At 42.9% G+C, this 24010-nt stretch overlaps 2 protein-coding genes across 2 annotated transcripts in view; one reads left to right on the forward strand and one right to left on the reverse strand.

Moving 5' to 3' along the window:
• The window catches only part of FAM185A (family with sequence similarity 185 member A), a 38704-nt gene extending 26490 nt beyond the window's left edge, over positions 1–12214 (forward strand). Inside the window, exons 7-9 of the mRNA XM_028745699.2 lie at positions 3351–3449; positions 4948–5082; positions 11865–12214. Of these exons, the coding sequence (XP_028601532.2) occupies positions 3351–3449; positions 4948–5082; positions 11865–11980 (350 nt within the window). The 3' untranslated portion in view covers positions 11981–12214. The remainder of the gene's footprint in view (positions 1–3350; positions 3450–4947; positions 5083–11864) is intronic.
• FBXL13 (F-box and leucine rich repeat protein 13) overlaps positions 11984–24010 on the reverse strand; it is a 72621-nt gene continuing 60594 nt past the window's right edge. Inside the window, exons 18-21 of the mRNA XM_028745696.2 lie at positions 20662–20745; positions 16746–16880; positions 16350–16513; positions 11984–13788 (exon numbers count right to left, since the gene is read on the reverse strand). Of these exons, the coding sequence (XP_028601529.2) occupies positions 13569–13788; positions 16350–16513; positions 16746–16880; positions 20662–20745 (603 nt within the window). The 3' untranslated portion in view covers positions 11984–13568. The remainder of the gene's footprint in view (positions 13789–16349; positions 16514–16745; positions 16881–20661; positions 20746–24010) is intronic.

Raw genomic sequence — 24010 nt, forward strand, 5'->3', positions numbered from 1 at the left:
TGGACCACTTGCTTTAGAGAGAAATGGGCAAGATGTTGGAGGTGGGAAATTGCATGGTGTCAGGAGCTGGAGTCAGTGATAAAACAATCAAGCACCCAATGTCAGTCAAGAACAAAACAGCTCAGTCATAGTGATCCCAGCAACTCTGCCAACAAGGCAGTTGCAAGGACTGAAGGTCCCCGCCTTCCCACCGCTCTCCTTCCCCAGCAGCCTGAGGCTTCATCATCTTGCCTCTTGTTGTTCCTCCCTCTTCATTTCTCTGCGTGTTCTGGGAGACCAGGGGGAGGGGAGCTGGTCGCAGCAGGAGGGAGAGACTCCCTGGATTCTTCAGCAGCCTGCCTCATCTCTTTGCCTCCTGTAACTTCTTCATTAGGCGTTTAGGGAAGAAGCAAGGAGTGACACGTTGGGTGATCGCATGTTGGCTTAATGCTTCCAGAAGGAATCTGATGCTCTTTTGTTTACTTTTGACATGGCAAAGATTTAGAGTGAAAAGAGGTGGCAATTAGTGGATTATGCAAGAGGTGCTGAAACTCTGTTTGCTTGAACATACCTTACCTGAGTAAGGTACCTTACCTGCCTCTGCAGGTCAAAACAGAACTTCCCTTCTTAGGTGCAGGCTCCTGTAATTCTAGCAAAAGCTGGATTTTAGGGGTACTTCATAACAGTGGACATACAAGGCCAGGATCCTACTCTGAAATGGCCGATGCAGTGCATACAGTCCAAACATCCATTGCTGGCCTCTACAGTGGCAGCATTTTCTGAAGAAATGATTGCCACAAAAGTTGGTCGGGAATAAAAAATGGAATGTTTGGTGCAGCGAGCTTTGAAGCCTAATTCCAAGAACAAATTTTTCTCAAAGACCAAGTGATAGACATGATGAGAGATTATCATGGCAAAAGTGGTCACTGGGGGGGGGGGGCACAGTGGTGGTGGTGGTGTTAATTCAATTTATATCTCTCCCTTTATGCAGGCGGCACGCAAAGAAAGGCCTCAAATGGTGATCACAGGGTCTGGCTCAGTTCATATAGGGAAAGGCAGCCCTTGAGGTATGTAAAGCCATTTAAAGCTTTACAGCCAGCACTTTGAATTGGGCCCAGGAACTGCTTAGCAGCCAGTGCAGTTGAGCCAGGATTGGTGCTACATGTTCAAACCATCTTGCCTCAGTGAGCAGCCTGGCCACTAAGTTTCTGAAACATACTCAAAAGCAGCCCCGCATATAGCATGTTGCAGTGATCTAGCCTAGAGGTTGCCAGAGCATAGACAACAGTAGCTGAAGCTGGTGGAAGGCACTCTGCACCACCAAAGCCACCTGAGGCTCAAGTGACAGCAATGGATCCAGGAGTACCCCCAAGCTGCATACCTGCTCCTTCAGAGGGGGTGTAACCCCATCAAGAGCAGGCCACCTCCCATCCATCTGTTCAAGCGAACCACCCACTAACAGTGCCTCAGTTTTATCTGGCTTGAGCTTCAGTTTGTTGACTCTCATCCAGTCCATTACGGAGGCAAGACAATGGTCTGGCACAATTGCCAACCGCCATACCTGCAGATGTAAAGGAGAAATAGAGCTGTGTCCCATCAGCATATGGCTGATAACAGGGCACTCCAAAACTCTGGATGACCCCACTCAGTGGTTTCAAGTAGATGTTAAGCAGCATGGGGGATAATATTGAACCCTGAGGAACCCCAGGAAATGACTATCCAAGTAGGATCAGAAGCCCACTCCCAACTTGGATAGCTGCTCCAGAAGGATATCATGGTCGATGGTATCTCAAACCACTGAGAGGTCAAGAAGGATTAGCAGGGACACATTGCCCATGTCTCTCTCCCGAGGCAACCAGGGCAGTTTCTGTGCCAAAAACTGGGCCTAAACTCCGCTTGGATCAGTTTCCTCCATGTGCACCTAGATGGGGTCCACATTGATGTGTGTGTAGCAAACACAGGCTATAATAGCACATTCTTGCTCTTTTTCTGGGAGGGGTGATCTGTCACATACATGGCCCAAGAGCTTTGTTAAAAGAAAAACTATGAACAAATTAAATGCATTTATCATTGCTACAGGACAAACCCTGGAAACCTGAGGAACAAACCTGAATCAAGCTTTTGGTTTCCACTAGTTAAAAAACTCTTTCAAATAGCTCTTTCTTTTTTTTTTTTTTGTCTAGTTGCCTGGTTATCAGGGACGCGGGTGGCGCTGTGGGTTAAAGCCTCAGCACCTAGGACTTGCTGATCGAAAGGTCGGTGGTTCAAATCCCCGCAGCGGGGTGCGCTCCCGCTGCTCGGTTCCAGCGCCTGCCAACCTAGCAGTTCGAAAGCACCCCCGGGTGCAAGTAGATAAATAGGGACCGCTTACTGGCGGGAAGGTAAACGGTGTTTCCGTGTGCTGCGCTGGCTCGCCAGATGCAGCTTGTCACGCTGGCCACGTGACCCGGAAGTGTCTCCGGACAGCGCTGGCCCCCGGCCTCTTGAGTGAGATGGGCGCACAACCCTAGAGTCTGTCAAGACTGGCCCGTACGGGCAGGGGTACCTTTACCTTTTACCTGCCTGGTTATCTCTGAGATTTAGCTTTCAAACCACCATGACTTTTTCTGTTCCTTGTTAATAAATCCTTTGGATAAAATAAGTACATGTTGGGGGAAAATACTGGCAATTCAGCCATAATCTGCAAAGATTTTTAGAGCATTTCCTGTTGTTTAGCTTCTGGGTTCAGGTTCAGATGTATTCTGAAACTCTCTTAATATCATAGTGTGGGGGTTTAGAATTTTTTTTACAAAAAATAACAAGCAACTTTTGTTCCCTAGAGTTTGTGCAAATTAGCTCTTGAACAACTTTTAAATGCAAGCTTTTCTTTCAGTGTATGTATGTAGGGGGAAACATTCATCAAAAGCCTGGATAGCAAGCAGAGACAATTTAGAAAACAATGTTAGGTTTGTAATCTTTGTACCCTTTGAAAACATGCTCCTTTTAGAATCACCCATACATCATTTTGCTTTTGGTGAACCCTTCTTCCTGTTTTCCTCGAGGAGGAAAAATGAAAATGTCTGGTGAAAAATATCTACGTGGTTATCATGAACATTTTGAGAAGAACTAAGCTATGTTACCATCTCTGAACAACTGCAGATGTTCTTTCTATGTAGATGTTCAGTGAGTCTCAAACTATCTATTAAAGTTTAAATATAGAGAGAACATTGTGTCCCTTCTTCTCTCTTCCCCCACAAAAACTCCACGGCACTGCTTTCGCCCTAGGAGCAAACATTTCAGAAACAGTCTTTTAATATGGGACTCACAAAATATACATACTATTTCATTGGAACCCACACGGCTCAAAATATTTTCATTCTTTTGTTCTTCAGATTCCTCCGAAGGATTCCTGAAAGTTTCTACACATCATGGGGAGATAGATGTTTACATTATCAATCAAAAGGGGGAAGTGGATCTGAAATCTCAGGAAGGTTAGTAAATAGTAATTTTGTATGTGAAGCTTTTACAGCTGAAGCACTTTTACTCAGCAGCAAGTTCTTCTGATTTCAATGGGATTTGGCTCCAAACTAAATGTAGCATTATGTGTAAATAACCAATATGCAAAGTTCTTGAAATTTGCACTTCAACTCTGTGGAAAATATGATTTCTGCTCTCTCTCGTTCTTTCTTACATTTGTGCTGAGTGAGTCACTTAAATTGCTATGGCAGAAATGAAGCTAACCTCCCTCTCAAACTGTAGAGCTCAATCAGGGCTTCCCGATAAAGTATGAAGAGAGTAACCCTTTCCAACAAGAAAAAGCAGAGGTGGCATGAGGATCATCATCCTAATAACTTCTTAGCTGTTCACTGCAACATCCAGACTTCACACACACAAACAGTATAGAGTCAAGATTTGTTGTCCAATATGGGCTCTGAGTCCTGGAAGATCTGATCCCTGGTTTTAGTAGCCACTTTCCACTTGGCCTTGAAGGGTGGAGCTCTGCCCGCTTGCTTGTCTGACTCCAGCAACAAAAGCTGAGGCTGCTGAAGAGGCCCGGCAGCATCTTGGCTGTGAGTCCTGGGGGACCTGCTCCCTGGCTTTCAGGCCTTTTCCCATCTGGCCTGGGAGGCAGGAGCCATGACTGACTCCAGCTACAAAAGCTGAACAGACTCTTGGGCTGGGGATTGCTTAGGGGGTCTTGTTGCTATTGTTGCTATTAATTATTTGCACCTTTAATTTTTAGATGTTATGATTTGTGTGGAAATGGTTCAGATTGTTCATGTAGTTTTTGATGTGTTTTATTTCTTGTTTATGACTACTTTCGTTTTGTTGGTAATTACCATATTTTTTGCTTTATAAGACTCACTTTTTCCCTCCTAAAAAGTAAGGGGAAATGTGTGTGCGCCTTATGGAGCGAATGCAGGCTGCGCAGCTATCACAGAAGTCAGAACAGCAAGAAGGATTGCTGCTTTCACTGCGCAGCGATCCCTCTTGCTGTTCTGGCTTCTGAGATTCAGAATATTTTCCCCCTGTTTTCCTCCTCCAAAAACTAGGTGCGTCTTGTGGTCTGGTGCGTCTTATAGAGCGAAAAATACGGTAGATAAAGATTTCCATGTTGTAAGCCGCCGTGAGCATGGTTTTAACTATGGAAAGGCTGTATGCCAATATGTTGACGAAAGCAGCCAGCACATCGCTTTGGAACAGGGGCATCCAATTTTGCCCTCCAGATATTGTGGACTCCAGCTCCCATCGTCCCTGAACATTGGCTATACTGCCTGGGGAAGATCCAAACAGGGCTCTGGAGTCCAAAAGATCTGGAGCTGCCATATTGCTTTCCTTTTGCTGAGTAAAAACAGCAAGTCCACATTTCTCATGGAACTCTGTTTAATTTTTTTTTTTTTTGGGGGGGGGGGTCTCTGATCCAAAGTGGTTTATGCCTGTCACTTTGAATTGTCTTAACACAAATCCTTTTGTTCTTGTGTATAATAGGCTCCATTACTGTCAAGGTACCTGCAACTCTTCAAGCTTATCTCCAGTTATCTGGGAGCAAGGTTGAGGTGAGCCCAGATATCCAGTTACAGGAGACTCAGAATGCCTTCAGGGAGGACTGCATAACTGTTACAGGTGAGTCTTGTCTTGTAGACCCTCTCCCCATAAAACTTTGCTTTTAGGTATGAATCGAATTACTGTTAATTAAGTGTATGCAGTCAGGTTTGCAGGGGACGCAGGTGGCGCTGTGGGTTAAAGCCTTAGCACCTAGGACTTGCCGATCGAAAGGTCGGCGGTTCGAATCCCTGCGGTGGGGTGCGCTCCCATCGTTCGGTCCCAGCGCCTGCCAACCTAGCAGTTCGAAAGCACCTTCGGGTGCAAGTAGATAAATAGGGACCGCTTTCTAGCGGGAAGGTAAACGGTGTTCCGTGTGCTGCGCTGGCTTGCCAGAGCAGCGATGTCACGCTGGCCACGTGACCCGGAAGTGTCTGCAGACAGCACTGGCTCCTGGCCTATAGAGTGAGATGAGCGCACAACCCTAGAGTCTGGCAAGACTGGCCCGTACGGGCAGGGGTACCTTTACCTTTACCTAGTCAGGTTTGCAACCCTTTCCATGGGTGCAAATTATGTCTGTACCAGATTTCTCCCCATCATTTTCAGCCTAAACTGTAGTTAACGCCAGTGCCTAGGCAATGCTTAAGTGGGGTTAACCTAGGAGGAGGGATGTGGTGGGGAGAAGCAATCTTGTTGTCCACTCTAGAGCTTTTAGTCATGGGATATCTGCACCAGGACTGTGATGGACAATTCTAAGTACAGAGAGCATAAATTCATGCTTGAACTGCACAAAACATCATGAGATTCAGTGGGGAGGGAGAGCTACCCTACTTTGCTAAATGGAAAATTCTCACAGAGAGCTGCACATTGTCTCTATTTTAGTCTTCTGAACTAAGAGCTTGCTTCACAAATAAGCGGCTCCTTGGAGAATGGCTCAAATGATGTGTATCTTGGGGGTGACTGATTTTTTTCTGCTGAGAAGAAGGAAAGAATAGATACGTTCTGGTTTAGACTTGCCAGATGTAATTACTGTGCTTCTCAATACCCTTTGCTGATGTAGCACTTTAGAAACAGAAGGAATGCTAGCATAAATCCAAAGTTTGCCTTGCTTGCTATAGGCGAAGAATACATGGGAGATATGGAAGGTTGATTTACTTTTATAAACCTGTTATTTTCAGTCAAACACAATAAAATAATATTATATGCACCTTCAGTACAGTTTTCAAGACCTAGGGACAAACATCCCTTTGATACTCTGGTTTCCCCCCTCCAAATTACTGGTATAGGTTATTTCCTTTTGTTAGCAGTCCAATAACTTGTTCCCTGGCAAACTGCAGGAAAGAGTGATTTGTTACCATTGAGTCAAGAATGCTCGTTTGGGTTTTGCTTCGTCATATCCATGCACCACATCAAGGGCCTTTATATATCCAAGGGCTGGCACCAGTTTTGCTTGGACAGTCAAAGCATAACAGAGGAGGCTGCTCCAAACTGCACTTCCAAGCTACGCACTTGTGTTTTGCTCCTCTAATTTAAACAGCCTTTGATGACACAAATATACACAGACACAGCCCAATACACAATTATCTGAGCTCAGGCAAGGTCATAGGAGAGTCAAAAAGGATACCTGACGAAGAATCAATGTTAGGGAAGCCCACCTGGTCAGTTTTCTTCTTACATCATTGCCTCTCTATCCTAGTCTATCAAAGACCTTCTTATTTAAGAAGCCACTTAGGTTGATGGAAGAGATTGAAACTAATTTTGTTGTTCTCGTCCAGGCTTTTCTCTGCTGCAAGTTAGAACAGATGTAATAAATGCCTACCCATGTTTGTAACTTTTCATCGAAATACAAATTTTATTGCTTGGTTGGTCCAGAAGCAAGCCGTGCTCTTAACCATGCAAGATAATCCCAGTATGTGGGAAGGAGAACTGAAGTAAAAATAAAACTTGCAGAACTTTTAGTGGCTCACCAGCTGGAGACTGAGTCAATGAACCGTACTCAGTGGAATACTACAAAGTGTGAACTATGTGAAACAGTTGTCTTCTGTGAAACTACCGGAGGCCCCAAAACAAGATGAAACAATGGGGGTAGCAGCCAAGGATCTGCTGGATTCTAAACTAATTTAAATTTAATTTAATTTAATTAATTCTTCATCATCCTTCACTATATTTAGTGAGCAAGCCGGGAATATAAACCACAATTGATCTCTCTTTCTTTGAATGGACAACAGTTTAAGCTATCCAGCATTCGCTGCATTCAGATGTAACAGGGAACTTTGGTTAATTTAAAACAGGAAGTGGTAGGTTTCAGTCTCCTGTGGCATGTGAAAGGGAATGGGGAAGTGTGGGAGCCCATGGCTTGCTGTGGGTTGTCTACACAGCACTGAACTATGACTTAAGAGTTGCATATGAAGTGGTCTATAGAGAGAGCATTTTAATATTTTAGGCAATGTTGAAATCATTCTCATTGTGTTATGAACTTGTTGGATCAGATGGTTGATCACTTAATACATTTGATATATTTATCTAATTGAATAACAGAAAAAGCATGTTTATGTCGAGCGGCTTTTACATGACTCAGCTATTTCCCACCAGCCTTTAACTTCTATATGTATTATGTTTTCCAGCCAAGTAATTTTGCTTCCATATTAACCCAAGCTCCTGTGGGATTTTGCTCACGATTTCATTTAAAGGATCTTGGAGTGAGTTCTCCACCTCTGGTGTTTCTCATGAAGCCCATTGTATTTGCACAAGTTGTGATGATTAAAATATCTCGACCCTTTGTGACACTGAGAAGGAATGTCCCTGTTCAGAGCAAGGGAGCAACTTTGCCTTCTCTTGGTTTTGGAAGGATGGCTGTGAAGTGCAGCTAAGTATTCTGCAGCCTTCATATCAACAAAGAAAAACTTTGTTTTGGAAAAGGAATGTAGCAAACGTAAAAATAAACCAGCCGCAGGAGAAGACCCTTAGGACAGTTGAGCAAAGAGGCTTCCCAGACGCAACTGCAAGAAGCTAGCCAGGGCATGCAGCATTCTTTCCCCCAAAGGATCTGGGGCAAAGATGCTGTATATCTTAGACTCCATTTATTAATATGGAGTCAGGCTGTGTAAATTACAAGCTTGGCAGCTACATTTGGAGTGGGCAGAACAAGCAAAGGAGCCATTTACAACGTTTTTAATGCTCCCCCTATAAATCTCAGTGCTGTAGTAACTGCAAATTAAAAAAATAGATTCCCCCATCTATATTTAGCACCCTGCTCATATATTCCAAAGAAAACAGGAGGTGAGCCAAGGCATTTTCAAAGATGGAGAGTCTAGCCAGTCTATCATCGGAACCCAGCAAGCATGCAGCAGCCATACTGCTAAATAGTTTGTTTTGCAAAATGACTCACATTTCACTTGTGTTAGAAATGGACCTTTAAACTCCACTAGCTGTATAAACATCCCATAGTATGATCTCCTGTACCTGTTTCAGGCATTTCGCAGACCCATTGCAGTGGGAATGTTTTCCAACCCTGGGATTTTTTTGGCCATCAGTATTGATCAAAGCATGGTGAGATTTCCACACACAACCCACCGCGGTGTGAATTCTAATGCATGCTAAAGGCTGGGTGGTTTATCAGGTGATAAGGCCTTTTAATAAGGTATTTTAATATATAACATTCATGATTTTTATTCCATACTAAGATGGTCATTTACTGTTTGAATACACTGGGCAGAAATAGAGAGAGAGAAAAGTGTGGAGTCTTGTTCCAGCTCACGGTGATAGGAGGGTACCATGTTGGTCAGATTACTGTAGTGTGCTTTAGGGTTTTAAAAATTATTATTGAGAAAATGTAGCCATACCTTGGAGATGAGGGGGCTAGGTGAGGTGTGAGCATTATAGATCTTAATGGCATCAAAGACCTAAAGGCACTTTTTGAAACAGGCAAATGTTTTTCCTAAGAAAAAGAGAATAAATTCAAAGAAAGCAGAAAATGTTTTATAGACTTCTTTGAGCAAACTTTTAAGACTGTGAGAACAGATGAATCATTTATTTCTCCAAATGACAAAGCAAAATAACAGTGTATTGAGTGTATTGAGGAAGAGGTCTTCCTTCAATAACAGCCGAGTGACTAGGAGCGAAGCAACAACATCAGAATAGAAATAATCTGGCCACAGTGGTCTGTATGGATACACTTTGCCACACCTGATAGCCCACATTTAAGAAGCAAGCAAACTTTCACGCATTAACCACTTCATAAGCTGGTGATTTATATTCACCCATTATATGTCTGGTGCCAGCCTTAGTGCCGTATCTAGCACAAAATTTGGCACTACGGGACACAGAGATGCAAAATATGGCAACTGTGTGCTTATAGCATAGATGACTGGCAGTAATTCAGAAGACTGAATAAGGGGTCCAGATGTTGGTTTTGGTATCACCAGGATTCTAGTGCTCTTGAAGGGCAACGGCGCTTGAAATGTGTATGTAATAGTAGCTCAGCTTCTTCAGAGGTCTCACATGCGCTAGATCTCTTTACACATTTATACTTGGGGTAGGACCAGCCAATGTGGGTGCCTTCCAGATGTTATTGGACTCCAGATCCCATCAGCACCAGCTAACATGGCAAATGGAGATGCATCATGGGAGTTGTAGTTCAGCTCATCTGGAGGCTACCACTACTCCTGACCTGGAGCATGATCCTGCACCACCACAGAGGGATTGTCATTGGAGCTCAGTAGAGTCCCTGTGCACTTTCCTGTCTTCTTCTTGCTCTCCTCCGCATCCAAGTGCAAATTAATGGCGCTCTGAACCCAGCATAAAAAATGATGTGGTATTAATGTAACATAAAGGAGGCAATAATATGCTACCACTTAAGAAGGGTTTCAGTCTTCATCAGAGCCTGTTGCCTTTTCTCTTGTGGATTAAATTCTTGAAGTGACTCCAAAACACGTAGAATCTAATAACTCAAGTGTAGATGCTAAACGGCCACAGCTGAAAGAAGGCCTTTCTAGAAAGCTATGCGTTTTTCATTTACCGTGTGTTTTGGATGGAGAGAGCCAGGTCCTGAGTACATAAATTGTGCTGAATTTTAAAGAGGAAATAGACCTTCAGGTGTAAAAATAAAACGAACAGTCATGAGTTTGAGAAGTGTTCTGTACACTATGAGACTCTGTCACTGGCACCTGGTTTATATAGTGGCAGAGAAAACCTTAAATCCATCAGGAAGAAGATCAGTATTGCTTCAAATACAGTAGGCCTCCTTATACTGTTTTTAGTTGTACATTTTGTGACTTAAGTAAATAATTTTGGCCATTTTTCCTGTGAGTGGTATGCTAACTTTTACTTCCTCCAAGGACAGTCCACTGTAGTTTGCACTTATGAGATATGACTAATTTCAACAGAATATTCTTAGGGGAAGGAACAGATGCCTAAACTAAATGCTTTCCCATAAATCATTTGAGTTCAAACAAAGGCGCTAAATTGTTTTATGCACATAATATCCTTCCAACTTAGCTACTCGTTCATTTTCATCTTTTGGAGGCTTACCCAGGTTACCTCTGGAATACAGTTCTGCTTTGTTTTCTAAATCCAGAGGCTGAAAATAGATTTTGGAGCATAGCTTAGCCTTGGAAGATAAGATTAAAGCATAGAAGTCCATGGATTCTAGTTTGCATGGAGTGGCAAGAAAGTGATTCATTCAGCCTGCTACAGCTGTACTCAGCTTATGGCCAGCAACAGAGACTGAGTCCCAAACTAGGAATTGTGACAAAGCCTTTCCTCCTCCCAGGAGGGGAGGGGTTGTGAGTGGGAGACAATTCCCGCGTCATGCAGGGGGCGCTCCGCCCCCTGCTCCAACTTCAGGGCTGGCGCCACGCCCCTCCCCGGTTGGGCACCCAATAGGGAAGCTCGGCGGGGGCGTGGCTTGCCGCTCAAACGCAGCCGCGCCAGCCATCCCCACCATTGCACACACATTTTCTTCGAGTCACCCACCCTCCACTCCCTTTAGATTAGCTGTTCCTGAGACTTTGCTATGGACCTCTGGTTGGTCGCCCTGTTTAACCAGGGGGCCTGGTAGGAGTTTTTTCCAATTGGCTAAATTGGCCCAGCCTCTTGGTTTTTTTCCGCCTACCTCGTAGCAACCGTCACAACTTTCGTGGTATTTGGCGGTTAGGCATTGGAATGTGTTGTTGGTGTTTTGGGGGGCAAGGTGTGGCCATCGCCTTCCCCGACAATTTTGGGTATTCCGCTAAAGGAATCCGGCGGTCGTGGATCCTGTCCGATGCCCGTGTGGCGGGGGGCCATGGCACGACCCTCGGTGACATCAGGAAGAGAGCCTAGAGTTGGATTAGCATCAACAGGCTTCCCCTACTGGTGGTTAACCCCTCCTCAGATTCACCCCTCTACAAGTGGGTGGAGTCTAATGTTCCGTGGTCCAATGCCTAAGCCAATACCTTCTCACATGCTGTAATCAATAAAGTTGTGGCCTTTACCTTACCCATTAACCTTACATTCTGTGTCCACGTGTCTTTATTCCCCAAGCGGGGATCGGGTCCTCGAATCACAACCTGAATTTAAGAGCTAGCTTTTTGCACCCACAGGGTTTGCATTTGGAAAACATGTTTCTATAATCATGGACTATCAGTAGGCTTGATTTAAAATCAACATAATGCAAAGACACATTATTCTTCCCCAAATCTATTCTGCTGGGGCTTTGCTGCGATGAGTCATGGTATGATGTCAAGGAAGAAACCAAGCCCCAGGACATGCCATGATTTATTCCAGTAAAAATTTCCATGAAGGTAAAAATGAATCTGCTTGGAAAAAGGGTCCAGAATCAATTTGTGAAATTAACTACCATAATTTTTCTTTTGTCCATTTAGGCCATATGAATCAACAGGATAAACAAGGAAAATATATTAAAGCAGAGACAGAAAATGGCACAGTTCATCTCAAAAGTCAAACCTGGTTCCAGTCTGTGAAACTGAAGGCCTCATGATGGAGTGAATAATCTTTACTTATAATCAAGAAACAATGCAGAAAGATTACTGTAAATCTTGCCCACTGTTTGCATATAATATGCACTGAGGCATGTTTTAGTGTTTCTGGTGTCTTTGGCTTCAAATGCTCAGAAATCAATGGAAACAACCTTTCCCCCCTAACTTGTTTATTGATCACTTTAAACAGCCAAATTTTCAACAAATACCCTGAAGATTAAAATGCTTAATCCTGAGTTGTTGTTTTTTGCTTTCCTCCACCTTTCTTCTAGGGGGTTAGCCCCAATTCTCTCCCTCACCGCTCCTGACACCATGGTGGAGCAAGGTCTCTCCCCACACTGGTCCCCCACCTTTTTATAGGAATATTGGATAGCAAGTCACTGAGGACGATGCAGTGCAAGAAAGCCTCCACTCAATGCAGGTTTGAGTAGAGCCAGAATAACACAGTGGAGGCCAGAGGTGTTCCCAGCAGACCTTGGGAGTCATCACCACCTCTCCTCACCCATAGGACAGACGGTTGGCGGTAGATCAGATCTCCCCAGTGTGCACTCACACCCACAGTGGTAACCCATCAGCATTCCTGAGGCCTCTGCAAGTGACAGAAAGAATGAAGGCCCACGTTTGCCAGCCTGCAAGGATGGCCTCGGTCATCTGGAGGGGGTGAGTCAAGCAGCTCCCAATCTGCTGTGAGGGTCTCCTAAATCTCCAGAGCAGATTTTGGTGGCTCACAGGAGGAAAGGGAAGCTCAGCTGCCCAAGCAATAGTCGTGTTGCACTCATGCACCGACTCCCTCATTTATTTACAAACGATACTGACATATCACTTTGTAGCCCCCCCCATTCTCAAAATAGCTTTAAAAAGCTTTGTACGATACAATCACATAAACTACAGTATCAGAACGAGTGAAGCAAGACTATCATTTCCAAAGTTGCATGGCATAAGGCACATGATACAGCTAAGCAGCTCTGCCTTTAGTCAGTGAATGAAATACTACCATGTTGGGTTCCATTATTGAAGAAAGGCAGGACACCTATGTAATAAGTAAACAATAAAAATGTTTATTATTTGAGGAATATGTGTTTCACTTGTGTATTTTAGGTAACGTGTGGGTGAAACTGATTGGCATACAAACTATCTCAACGCAAGATACACAAGATACTCCATAGATAAAATGCTGTGCTGCCCCTTTTTTTCTTTTTAAGGCCTCCTTAGTTGGAATGACAGCTGGGGAATTCTGAGCTTACTAAGGGGCAGAATGCTGTCTTCAACAACCAGAAAAATACCAACTTAATTTTCTTAAATGTACACTAAACTGTACACAAATTATGTTAATTATTTGTAGAGAAAACTAAGCTCTTTGCTGACTGGTGTTCAGAGAAGAACTGAACAAAATAATAACATTTATTTGACTGAACTAATTAGGAAAGACAGTAACAATGTTTTCTACGATGACTTGTACTAGCTATCAAACTAAAAATCTTAAGACAATGCATCATTATCTTCTTAAACAAAACAAAAATGAGTTTGCATTTCAATTCTTTGTGCTTAAGGCTATTAAACATATATGATTGCCAGTATTCTGTGGAGGTCCTACTGTGGGGGGAGACTGAATTCCACACTTTTTTCTGCTGAGGGGGATAGCATGGAGGGTGAACTGGACTCTACACTTGGCTCTATGCTTGGCCGAGGTTTTTTATGTTTCTTTGGAATGGGTGTGTCATCCTTGGTATCATAACCAAACCACTGAGGAGGCTCTTCATCGTTGTATTCGTATTTCTGGAGCCTTGGTGCAAATTTTGAAACTGCTTGTCTGAAATAGATAGATGGACAGTCACTATTAATGTACATACAGTGGTACCTCAGGTTAAGTACTTAATTCTTTCCGGAGGTCCGTTCTTAACCTGAAACTGTTCTTAACCTGAAGCAACACTTTAGCTGATGGGGCCTCCCGCTGCCACCGCACGATTTCTGTTCTCATCCTGAAGCAAAGTTCTTAACCTGAAGCACTGTTTCTGGGTTAGTGGAGTCTGTAACCTGAAGCGTATGTAACCCGAAGTACCACTGTATAAGTCTTTCCTCTGAAGGAATCTCTTGTGTAAAACATAAATAATATAGCAAAAAACTAGAGGACCCTAAAACCAGCTGTGTGTCTGAGCGTCTAACCCACTTTCAGGACTGTGTCATAGAATATTCACAAACACTGTAATGGTTCATAGTGACTTTGATAGCAGCAATAATTTAGAAAAATTGTATAGGTTCGGAGGGCCAAACAACTTGGCACTGATTCAATGAATACAATACACTAATACTTGTAACACAACTTGCAGGTGGCATGCTTCTTGAAGAGGTCAGCAAAAATAATGAAACCATTACATATACACATACTTGAAGTTGTCTATAGAGTAAATAACAGGTTTTTAATGAACACCACCATCGTTAAGTATTACAGATACAAAATGGCAAGATCCAGCAACTCCTGCAGCAAAGCTGGTGCCAAACCTATTGGTCCACTTTCCTTTGGATCACATCAGCGAGGTTGCAGGGGGGGGGGGGGTCCTCACAACTATGGAACACCCTCCCATCAGATGTCAAGGAAATTAGCAACTATCTGACTTTTAGAAGACATCTGAAGACAGCCCTGTTTAGGGAAGTTTTTAATGTCTGATGTTTTAATTTGTTGGAAGCCGCACAGAGTGGCTGGGCAACCCAGTCAGATGGGCAGCTTGTAAATAATAATTTTTTATTATTATTATTATTCACACTGTCTGGGCTTGCACCCCAGGGTTGTCTCTTCTCTCGAGACAGAAGGGTGCCCACAAGTGGAAAGAGGTGTGTGGTTTCGTTATGGAAATATGTATTTTTTTGTAAATAGCCCCAGGGAAGCTGAAGCATCCACCAGACCATAGTCAGAACAACAAAAATCCTCTCCAAATATGATACTTGCTTTCCAAGGGAACTTACTATTTGTCCTGATGGAAGCTTCCCATGAAATGTAAACAGTGTGCCAGGAGAGGCAATTTTAGCTGAGACTTTGGCAGTGAAAGAAAGACTTGCATTTCTCGTTCACCCCATGTCCCTGAGCAACTCAAGCTTTAGGGCCGGAGGGAGTGGGATTAATATAACAAAACATGCATATAATGGCAAGAACAATTTGGCTGGAGAGGACATTAAAAGCTGGACTATACAATATGCTGTTCATATAAATTGCAACTGAGAAAGCAAATAGCACTAATGGGTGCTTGTGGGTTCTTACCTTTCAACCCTGCTGAACTCAGAAGGTACAGCCCTGGGAACATCATATGCACAATCTTCGTTCATTTTAATAAGATTTAGTTAGAAGTAGTTCTTCACAGAATGTGGCTTTGTTTTCCCCCCAATAAGATGGATGTGTCTATGAAGCCCTAGTGGTCAGGGTCAGACATTGTGTTTGATGGGACTTAATTCCCAGAAAAGTGTGTATAGGTTTGCACCTAAGTTTGGTTGGTTGACATCTGTCTTGGGAGACAATGGAAGAGTGTGCCTTCAGGGGTGAAATCAAATCCCTGGAGAGTTGCTGCGGCTGTAGAAACATGTTTTGTTGCAGCTGGAGTAGATGAAGGCATCTGGTTGATCATTGGGACTATTTTGTTAGCAAGAATGTTATTGCAATGACTCTTTTGGTACATGATGTATACATTTATTAAGTAGCTTATGTGCTGATCCACAAGATTAGTCCACAAGAAGACCAAGCTCATCCACAACTTGATTGTTGACATGAATCAGACACCTTCACTGTACACTTTTGGGTGCCCACTAAAAACATGTTTGTTTAGGCAAGCCTACGCTGTGGGTTAAACCACGGAGCCTAGGACTTGCTGATCAGAAGGTCAGCGGTTTGAATCCCCGCGACGGGGTGAGCTCCCGTTGCTTGGTCCCTGCTCCTGCCAACCTAGCAGTTTGAAAGCATGTCAAAGTGCAAGTAGATAAATAGGTACCACGCCGGCGGGAAGGTAAACGGCATTTCCGTGCGCTGCTCTGGTTCGCCAGAAGCGGCTTTGTCATGCTGGCCACATGACCCAGAAGCTGTACGCCGGCTCCCTCGGCCAATAAAGCGAGATGAGCGCCGCAACCCCAGAGTTGGTCACAACTGGACCTAATGGTCAGGGGTCCCTTTACCTTTATTCAGACTTGTAGAATGTTGACATGTTTTACAATCTGTTTTTAGCTTATCGTTGATTTTAATTAATTCTGAATGATTTAAATAGTAGTTTTTAACTGGGGTTTTTTTTAACTAATAATTTTATTCTTTTTGTACACCACCTTGAGGTTTTTATGAAGGGGATATAAATCTTGTGAAATAAATAAAAACTAGACTTCTAGAGAACAACTTACCTGGTAATATTTGGGCAGTACAGCATCTTAAGAATTCGAAGTTGTTGGCAACCTTTCCACAGACACTTAAGTGTTCTGTCAGTAATACACATGCAGCCTGAAATATCCAAATAGTGCAGAAAAGGGCATTCTGCAGCCACAAACTGAATGCCGGTATCAGTGACCTGTCAATGAAGGAAAAAAGATACATTTTGGGGGGAAATAAGGAATTATTAGCAACAGCCAAGAAAAGAAAAGTTTTAGCAAGCTCATAAAATATTTAAGGTCTATTTAAGGCATTACCACTAAAGCCTTTAGCACTCATACAAGCAACGCTGACAATGATTTTAGCAGAACAAAGTCTCTATGTTCAGTAACAGAGTTTCTAGTACTTGTTGTCTTTCTTTTCATACATACCTTGGGACAACCAGTCACACTTAGAATTGTAATTCTGTGGCAGTTGAATGCCAAATTTTTTAACGAATTATTTGTTAACTGCTGGTTATAAGATAAATCAACGTGGTCTAGGCGTCTTAAATCAAGGCAGAATCTCTGGAACAGAAGTCACAAATCAATCAGTCAGTCAATCATTCTCAAATTTACCCAGAGCACTTAGATTTAAGGTTTCACAATGCACTCACACTGAAGCTAATCTGCTAATCTTCTCCAAACACTTGACACACTTTTTCTCTCATTAAATGGCTGGAAAAAATATTAAAGGAACATAGGAAGCTGCCTTATACGGAGCTAGACCATAGGCCCAGTGCTATTTTTCTAGAAAAAGAGGTGCTGGAACTCACCATGAACACCTCCCTCTTCTCTTAGAATGGCAATGGAGCCTACCAGAGAGGTGCTGAAACTGCCAGAACCCACCCGAGAGGTGCTGGAACTGAGTTCCTGTGAGTCCCCCCTTAAAAAGCCCTGCATAGGCCCATCTAGCCCAGCCATCATTGGCACGGATGGACAGTGGCTCTCCAGGGTTTCAGATATGAGTTTTTTTCTACTCACACCTGGGACATTCTGCTTGCAAAGTATGAGCTGTGGAACTGAGCTACTTCCCTCCCCTAATGAGTTAAGTTATCTACTGATTGCAGCCAAGAAAAGCTCATTTGAATGATCTGTACATGCTTCTGTGCTCTTTCAAGCCTCCAAACTGCTCTTGGATTTGATTTATTAATTTTTCATAGTGGTAAGAACAAAAAGGGACTGCAAGGAAAGAAAGAATTGTTTCAAGCTTGGTGAAAGGGCATAAAATGTGATTCAGTGTAAACAAGTGTTAGGTGATGCACACAAGGACAAAAATATATATGATAACAGGGTCTGAACTTGGAGTTGACTGACCAGAGAAAGAACTTAGTGGACTGATCAAGTATAAAATGAAATGGATGTGTGCAAATCTGAATAAAATTTTGTAAAACCTAAATGAAAAAATATATAAAACAAACCTAAAATTCTAAATCTCCCTGATAAGACACAACATTCTCTCTCAAGAAATTACTCCTCTCATCAGATACTGCAGATAGAAAATGTGCAGTCTTCACAACTGTATTTTTATCTTGACCACCCAGTATGTGTATATTAGTAAATAAATTTCAATATTGCAAATTGACATAAGTTTCCAGAGATCCTTTCTTCCAAAGGAAACCAAACGCTGTGAAGCACTAGACCCCTGGAATGTCTCACTGCTTGAGAAAAAGGTGCTCATTTGAGACTCTTAAACTTACTAAACTGATGATGAACAGTTTTAAACCTCAAAAGATCATATCCGTAGTTCTTCCTGCTTTCAAAAAGTACTTGTGCTAATTAATCACATTGTCTCAAACTTGTATTTTTATAGCTGATCAGTTTGTAGGGGGAAAATAATTCAGCGAAACTGCCTTGGCAACACTGGTGAACCAAACATAATCTGGCAATCTTAACACATAAAAGTGACAGAAAACAGCTCTTGTATACTTTTTTCAAATAACACTCTTATTTAGTAAGCTGGTTATTTTTAGAATATACTCTAGACAAGGCTTCAAAGCCCATCTCACAATGTAGGAGCTAATTCAGCCTGGAAATATAGGTCCAAACTAGATGACCAGATTTCCCTTCTTTTTAAAGCATCCCTGAATTGAGTTGGGACAACTACTCTGGAAGAGAAGTGTTAACCTTATCTTAGCCACTGTGTCCCCCATGTAAACCAGCTCCTTCAAGTTTATATTTGCTCAATTAAGAGAGGCATACAAAAATAGGGTTTTTTTTTCATTCTTGTTTATTTAAGCGGAACGTATCCTCCAATAATGTACAAGAAGAAATAATTAAAATTACACACACAAAAATACAATCCCTGGGAAAAATAATGATGATTATTGGTGTTGGGAGGTAGTAATTTTCTAAAGAAGATTTGTTTTATTTATAAATATCAGGATATTCTTGGAGCGAGGACTTATCTCTTTGAGAAGGAATTGAGAAAGAGAAACTCAGCACATGGTGTTGGTGTGTTCCCCACAAAATTTTAAAACATTTGATAGTGCAAGTGGCCCTCAACATCTAGTGCTGAAAGAAGAGAACTGGGAAAGATTAAAGCCCAGTCTAACTACAATCTGTTGCATGATGTTAGGAGTCAAGAATCTCCATCTATGTCATCATCATATTGGCTCACATGGCCCCTAGCAGATGGATCCAAGTTGCATCCTATATGAAGATGTTACACCACCTATAAAGAAGTGATTAAAGTCACTGTAGCAAGCAAAAAAGACATGTTCCTTGGAAATTTTGATTAGCTTTAAGGAATTGACTTTGTGGAAGAGAAATTGTTAATCCCATTTAAATAAAGTTTCAGTTCCACGCAGCTTTCTCTAAATGCTTTTCCTGATGTCTGTATGAAAGCCCAGATGACTACATAATGGCTTTCCATAAATTAGACAGGATATCTGTACTTTTAACACAGTTGCTCTTTACATTACAATAAACTAGGAACATGGAGGCACACTGGAAACTCCATTCATAACTATTCTCCAAAGAATAAATTATTCTGTCAAATGTGTGCTTGTGCATTATCGCATCCATGCAGAGCAGCAAAATTCAAACCAGCTCTGTGTGGCTGTAGATAATGAATGAGACATATATACGACAATAGATTGATGCATGCTCGAATTTTATGACGGAAAGGTACTAATTCATAGGATAGCATAGTCATTATTTTCATAGTCGTTACTTGATAAAATGTGATGTTCACTGTGATTTCTGTGCAAGATTTTTGGGCATTTTTCGGAATATAGATTAAAAAATATCACAACTGTATACGTTTGTAGTGAAACCATGTTATTGCTAATGCAGGGTTAATATTTTGCTAGATTAATTAACCAAAGAGTCTTTCTATGCTTGTACAAGTCTTTCTCCTCAACTACTAACATTATAGGTGTTTAAGATTTCCTCCTGTTCTTGAAATAGTTACTTCATTCCTTCGTGATGGTTGTTTCAGCTTCCTTCTGCTGAGTTCCCCCCAGGAATCTGTCCTCAGTCCTTTCTCTCTCTTTTTAGCATACACCAGACACAAAGGATGAGACACCATTTTTATTGCAAAGCTGCAGTTTTCTATCCACAATCTGTTTTCTGTCTCAGCCACCTTATCAGAATCCCATGAGGCACTGCCAAAAACACATCCTGTTTTAAATAAGCCCTGCTAAAAAGTAAAGGCAAAACTGCCATTGGTTGCTGTGCAGAGACATTTTTCACTTCTTAAAATGTTCTAGTTAAATCTCCTTTCCTGGGGTGAATATTATCTCTTTCCACATTCCAAAACTCTCAGTCACTGTAGCTTCACTTCCCCACATTTGCTCAGGAGTTCAGAGCGGGAGCAGCGCAGTGGTTAACAAAATGAGCTAAGAAACTGAAACCGCCAATTCAAATCTCAACTCATCCTTAAATTTCCTGGAACACTCGACGCAAGCCACTATTTATTTATGTAAAGTGGTTTTACAGCCCTTCAATTATATTTCCAGGGCAGTTTACAAAAAGAATAAAACAATGAAAATGTAAATACACAATATATCATAAGCTAAAAGCTATGAAAATCATAAAAGTAGCACACAATAATGTGCAATATAAAAACTGTTGTAAAATAAAAAGGTCATAATGGTCTGGAGCTGAAAGGACAATTAAACAGCCCATGCTGGCATCTAAAAGAAAGCAGCCATGGCTTGAGCACATTTTCCTAATGGCAACGTGTTTCAACAGTTTTAAGGAAAAACCTCAGCATATTTACTATTTCATTGTAAATCAGACGTGTTCAAGAGTGACATACATGTACTGATGCTTGTAACATACATAACATAGGATCTTATTTTACCTTAATTCCTGTATCAGTTAACAGCCTGCATTCTGATATAATAATCTCCTTAATTTTCCAGAGTTTGCCAAGAGCATCCATAGCCTAAAAATATTTTAGACAAATATTAGTTTGTTGGCACACATATGTAAAAAACCTGCTATACTACATAATGTATTTATTTTGCTTTGCTGTTATTCAGTGCTGTAGGTCCCCCCCCCCCATTACCTTTTAAAACATGTATTCTTTTACCAAAACAAAACATAGCTGGAAACTTAGGAACATGCCATGGGTTTGTGCACTCACTTGTTAGTATGTACTTCCCTCTACAATGTGCATAATCCTAGTCTGCTATAACTGCCCCAGTTGAAACAAAAAGTAATGAAAACAACACAAAACACCATAGGAGTTGTTCAGCAAAACCGGAGCGTGTGTGTTGTCAGGGGCGTAGGAAGGGGGGCGGCGGTCCGCCCTGGGTGTCTTCCCTGAGGGGGTGTGACAAAAAGGCACACCGCAGGGGGCTTACCCAGCTGTCCTGTGAGCGGCAGATTGTGCCACCTTCACCTGCAGCGGCCGATCATGTTGCCCCCCTGCACAGCTCCCCCCGAGTGCACAGAATGGGCTCTGGGCACCCATACAGCTAACTCCGCCACTTTCCCTGCCTTAGCTGGAGACAGACAAGAGGGGGAGAACAGGACCCTTTGGTTTGATCAGGCAAGGTTGAAACAAAATGCCCCAGTTGAAACAAAATGCCTCGGTCCTGTATACCTGAAGGAGCATCTCCACCCCCATCGTTCTGCCCGGACACTGAGGCTCCGAGGGCCTTCTGGCGGGTCCCTCACTGCAAGAAGTGAAGCTACAGGGAACCAGGCAGAGGGCCTTCTTGGTAGTGGTGCCCGCCCTGTGGAACTCCCTCCCATCAGATGCCAAAGCAATAAACAACTACCTGACATTCAGAAGACATCGGAAGGCAGCCCTGTTCAGGGAAGTTTTTAATATTTAATGCTGTACTGTTTTTAACATTTGATTGGGAGCCGCCCAGAGTTGCTGGGGAAACTCAGCCAGATGGGCGGGGTATAAATAATAAATTATTATTATTATTATTATTATTATTATTATTATTATTATTATTTAATGAAAACATCACAAAACACCATAGGAGTTGTTGTTCAGCAAAACCGGATCATATGTGGTCAGGGGCGTAGGAATGGGGGACAGTAGGGGTGTCCTGGGTGTCTTCCCTGGGGGGGGGGGTGAGAAAAAGGCACACCGCGGGGGGCTCACCCAGCTGTCCCCGTGCATGGCAGATCGTATCACCTTCACGCACAGTGGATTACCCTGCCGCAGCAGCGGATCATGTTGCCCCCCTGCGCAGCTCCCCCCCGAGTGCACGGCATGGGCTCCGGGCACTCATGCAGCTAACTCCGCCACTTTCCCTGCCTTAGCTGGAGACGGACAAGAGGGGGAGAACAGGACCCTTTGGTTTGATCAGGCAAGGCTATTCTTACGTAGAAGGATATTTACAAAAAAGCTACCAAGATGCCCCCCCCCCCCGCTTTTCTATGTCCATTTGATTATTGCGATCCATGTGTGGATCTAATAATAAAAATAATAAACAAGCATTTCTTTCAAACACAGAAGCTGGATGATGCATTCTCAGTTTGATTCAGCCAAGAGATACATCAGTGCCTCCTAACACCCCAAAGAAACACAAGTTAAGATCCATATGTCACCATTTCAGGAGAGAATGAATATAAGAATATATTCACGTTAGCATGAAAATTGTTTCTCGTTGTTCAGTGAGCTGCTGAGACGGTGCTTACACATCTGTGCCCTCCTTTGCATGTCTACTTAGAAGTAAGCTGCACTGAGTTCCATGGGAATTCATCCCAGGAAAGCAGGTGTAGAACTGCAGCCTAAGAACATCCGTTTCTTTTTGAAATGGTCCGTTTAATTAAAACAACAACAACAACAGCCCAATAGTCGAAGTTGAACAATACTTTATTAGGACTAACTCAAATGTCTCAAAAGAATGAGCAAGCGTTTGAGTTGCAGAGTTGTTCAGGGCAGATACTAAGAAAAAACACGAGGAGGAGGAGAGGAAAATGACCGCTCCCCGCATAAAACGGGGGGCGCCCTTTGCGTGGACGCGCGCAGCCCCTGGATCTGGAGCGGCTCCATCAGCATACGCTTGGCTTTGCCTTCCCTCAGGTGGGATACTTGGAGGTCTCCACCTACCCCAGTCAGTTGTCCAATCCCACCTGGGGGAAGCGTGCTAAGGAGATCAGGCCAGGTAGGGGAGGGATCACCTGCCCACACAATAGAGGGAGGATCTTACCTGGGAATCCTCACTTGGCTCCAGAGCTTGGGCGAACGCCCAATGCCTGAGCCAAGGTCTACCCACATTTGAAATTTAATAAAGTTGTGGCCAATTTAATCCCATAGCACGTTGTCTTGAGTCGTTATTCCACATGACGGGGGGACCGCTTGGGATCTGGGGACTCCGCCTGTCCACGCAATGGCCCCTTGAAAGGGATTTGTGCTTCTTATATGGTGCATTACACGGTCAGCTTTAAAACAGGGGGCTGGGGGGCTAGCCTGTGTCTCTCCAGATGTTGCTGGACTACGTCCCCCACTGGTCCCAGCTAGTATGGCCAATAGGAATGATGGGAGTTGTAGTCCAGCAAAACCTGGAGGGACACAGATTAGCCACCTGTTTTAAAAGGCATTGTAAAAGTAAAGGGAGCTGCACCGAATCGTAAGGAAAACACACATCCTTATTAGAGCAATTCCATTATTAGGCCCACCTATTGCAAAATAGAGTGCAAGGTTCAAGTTCTACCATCAGGCCAGTGAACAGAGCAATGGGGTGGTGGGTTAGAAGAAATTTGTTTCTGGCTGATATTGAAGCCACAGAGTTTGCAGGGGTTTTCAGTGCTTATGCTCACAATGTTAAGTAAATAAACCAGAAAATAACACTTGCAACTGTAAGTATCTTATTTTTCCTTCTTTTAATAATTTCAAATTGGGGGGGTTGACAAAAAAAATTCTGCACCAGGTACCACCTGACCTTGCTACGCCTCTCTGCATGGTTACATAGTTCCCAAACTTGTCTAGCATGATACTTTGTGAATTGCCTGCCTCAAACCGCCATTCATATTCAGACACATTTTATTTACCTCTCCAGCCATTTTAACTACCCATCTCCTTCTCCCTCCCAGATCTATTCTTCTTGGTCTTGCTCCAATTCCGCTGCTTGGCAGTTCCTGTCTTCTACTGACAAGGAACCCCCTGACACATTCATAGCCCGTTGAGTAGTTTCCAACTTTCCTGGCTACTGACTTCGGAGGTGGCTGCTGGGGTGAAATAT

This window comes from Podarcis muralis, chromosome 10, assembly GCF_964188315.1.
Source record: "Podarcis muralis chromosome 10, rPodMur119.hap1.1, whole genome shotgun sequence".
Classification (NCBI taxonomy): domain Eukaryota; kingdom Metazoa; phylum Chordata; class Lepidosauria; order Squamata; family Lacertidae; genus Podarcis; species Podarcis muralis.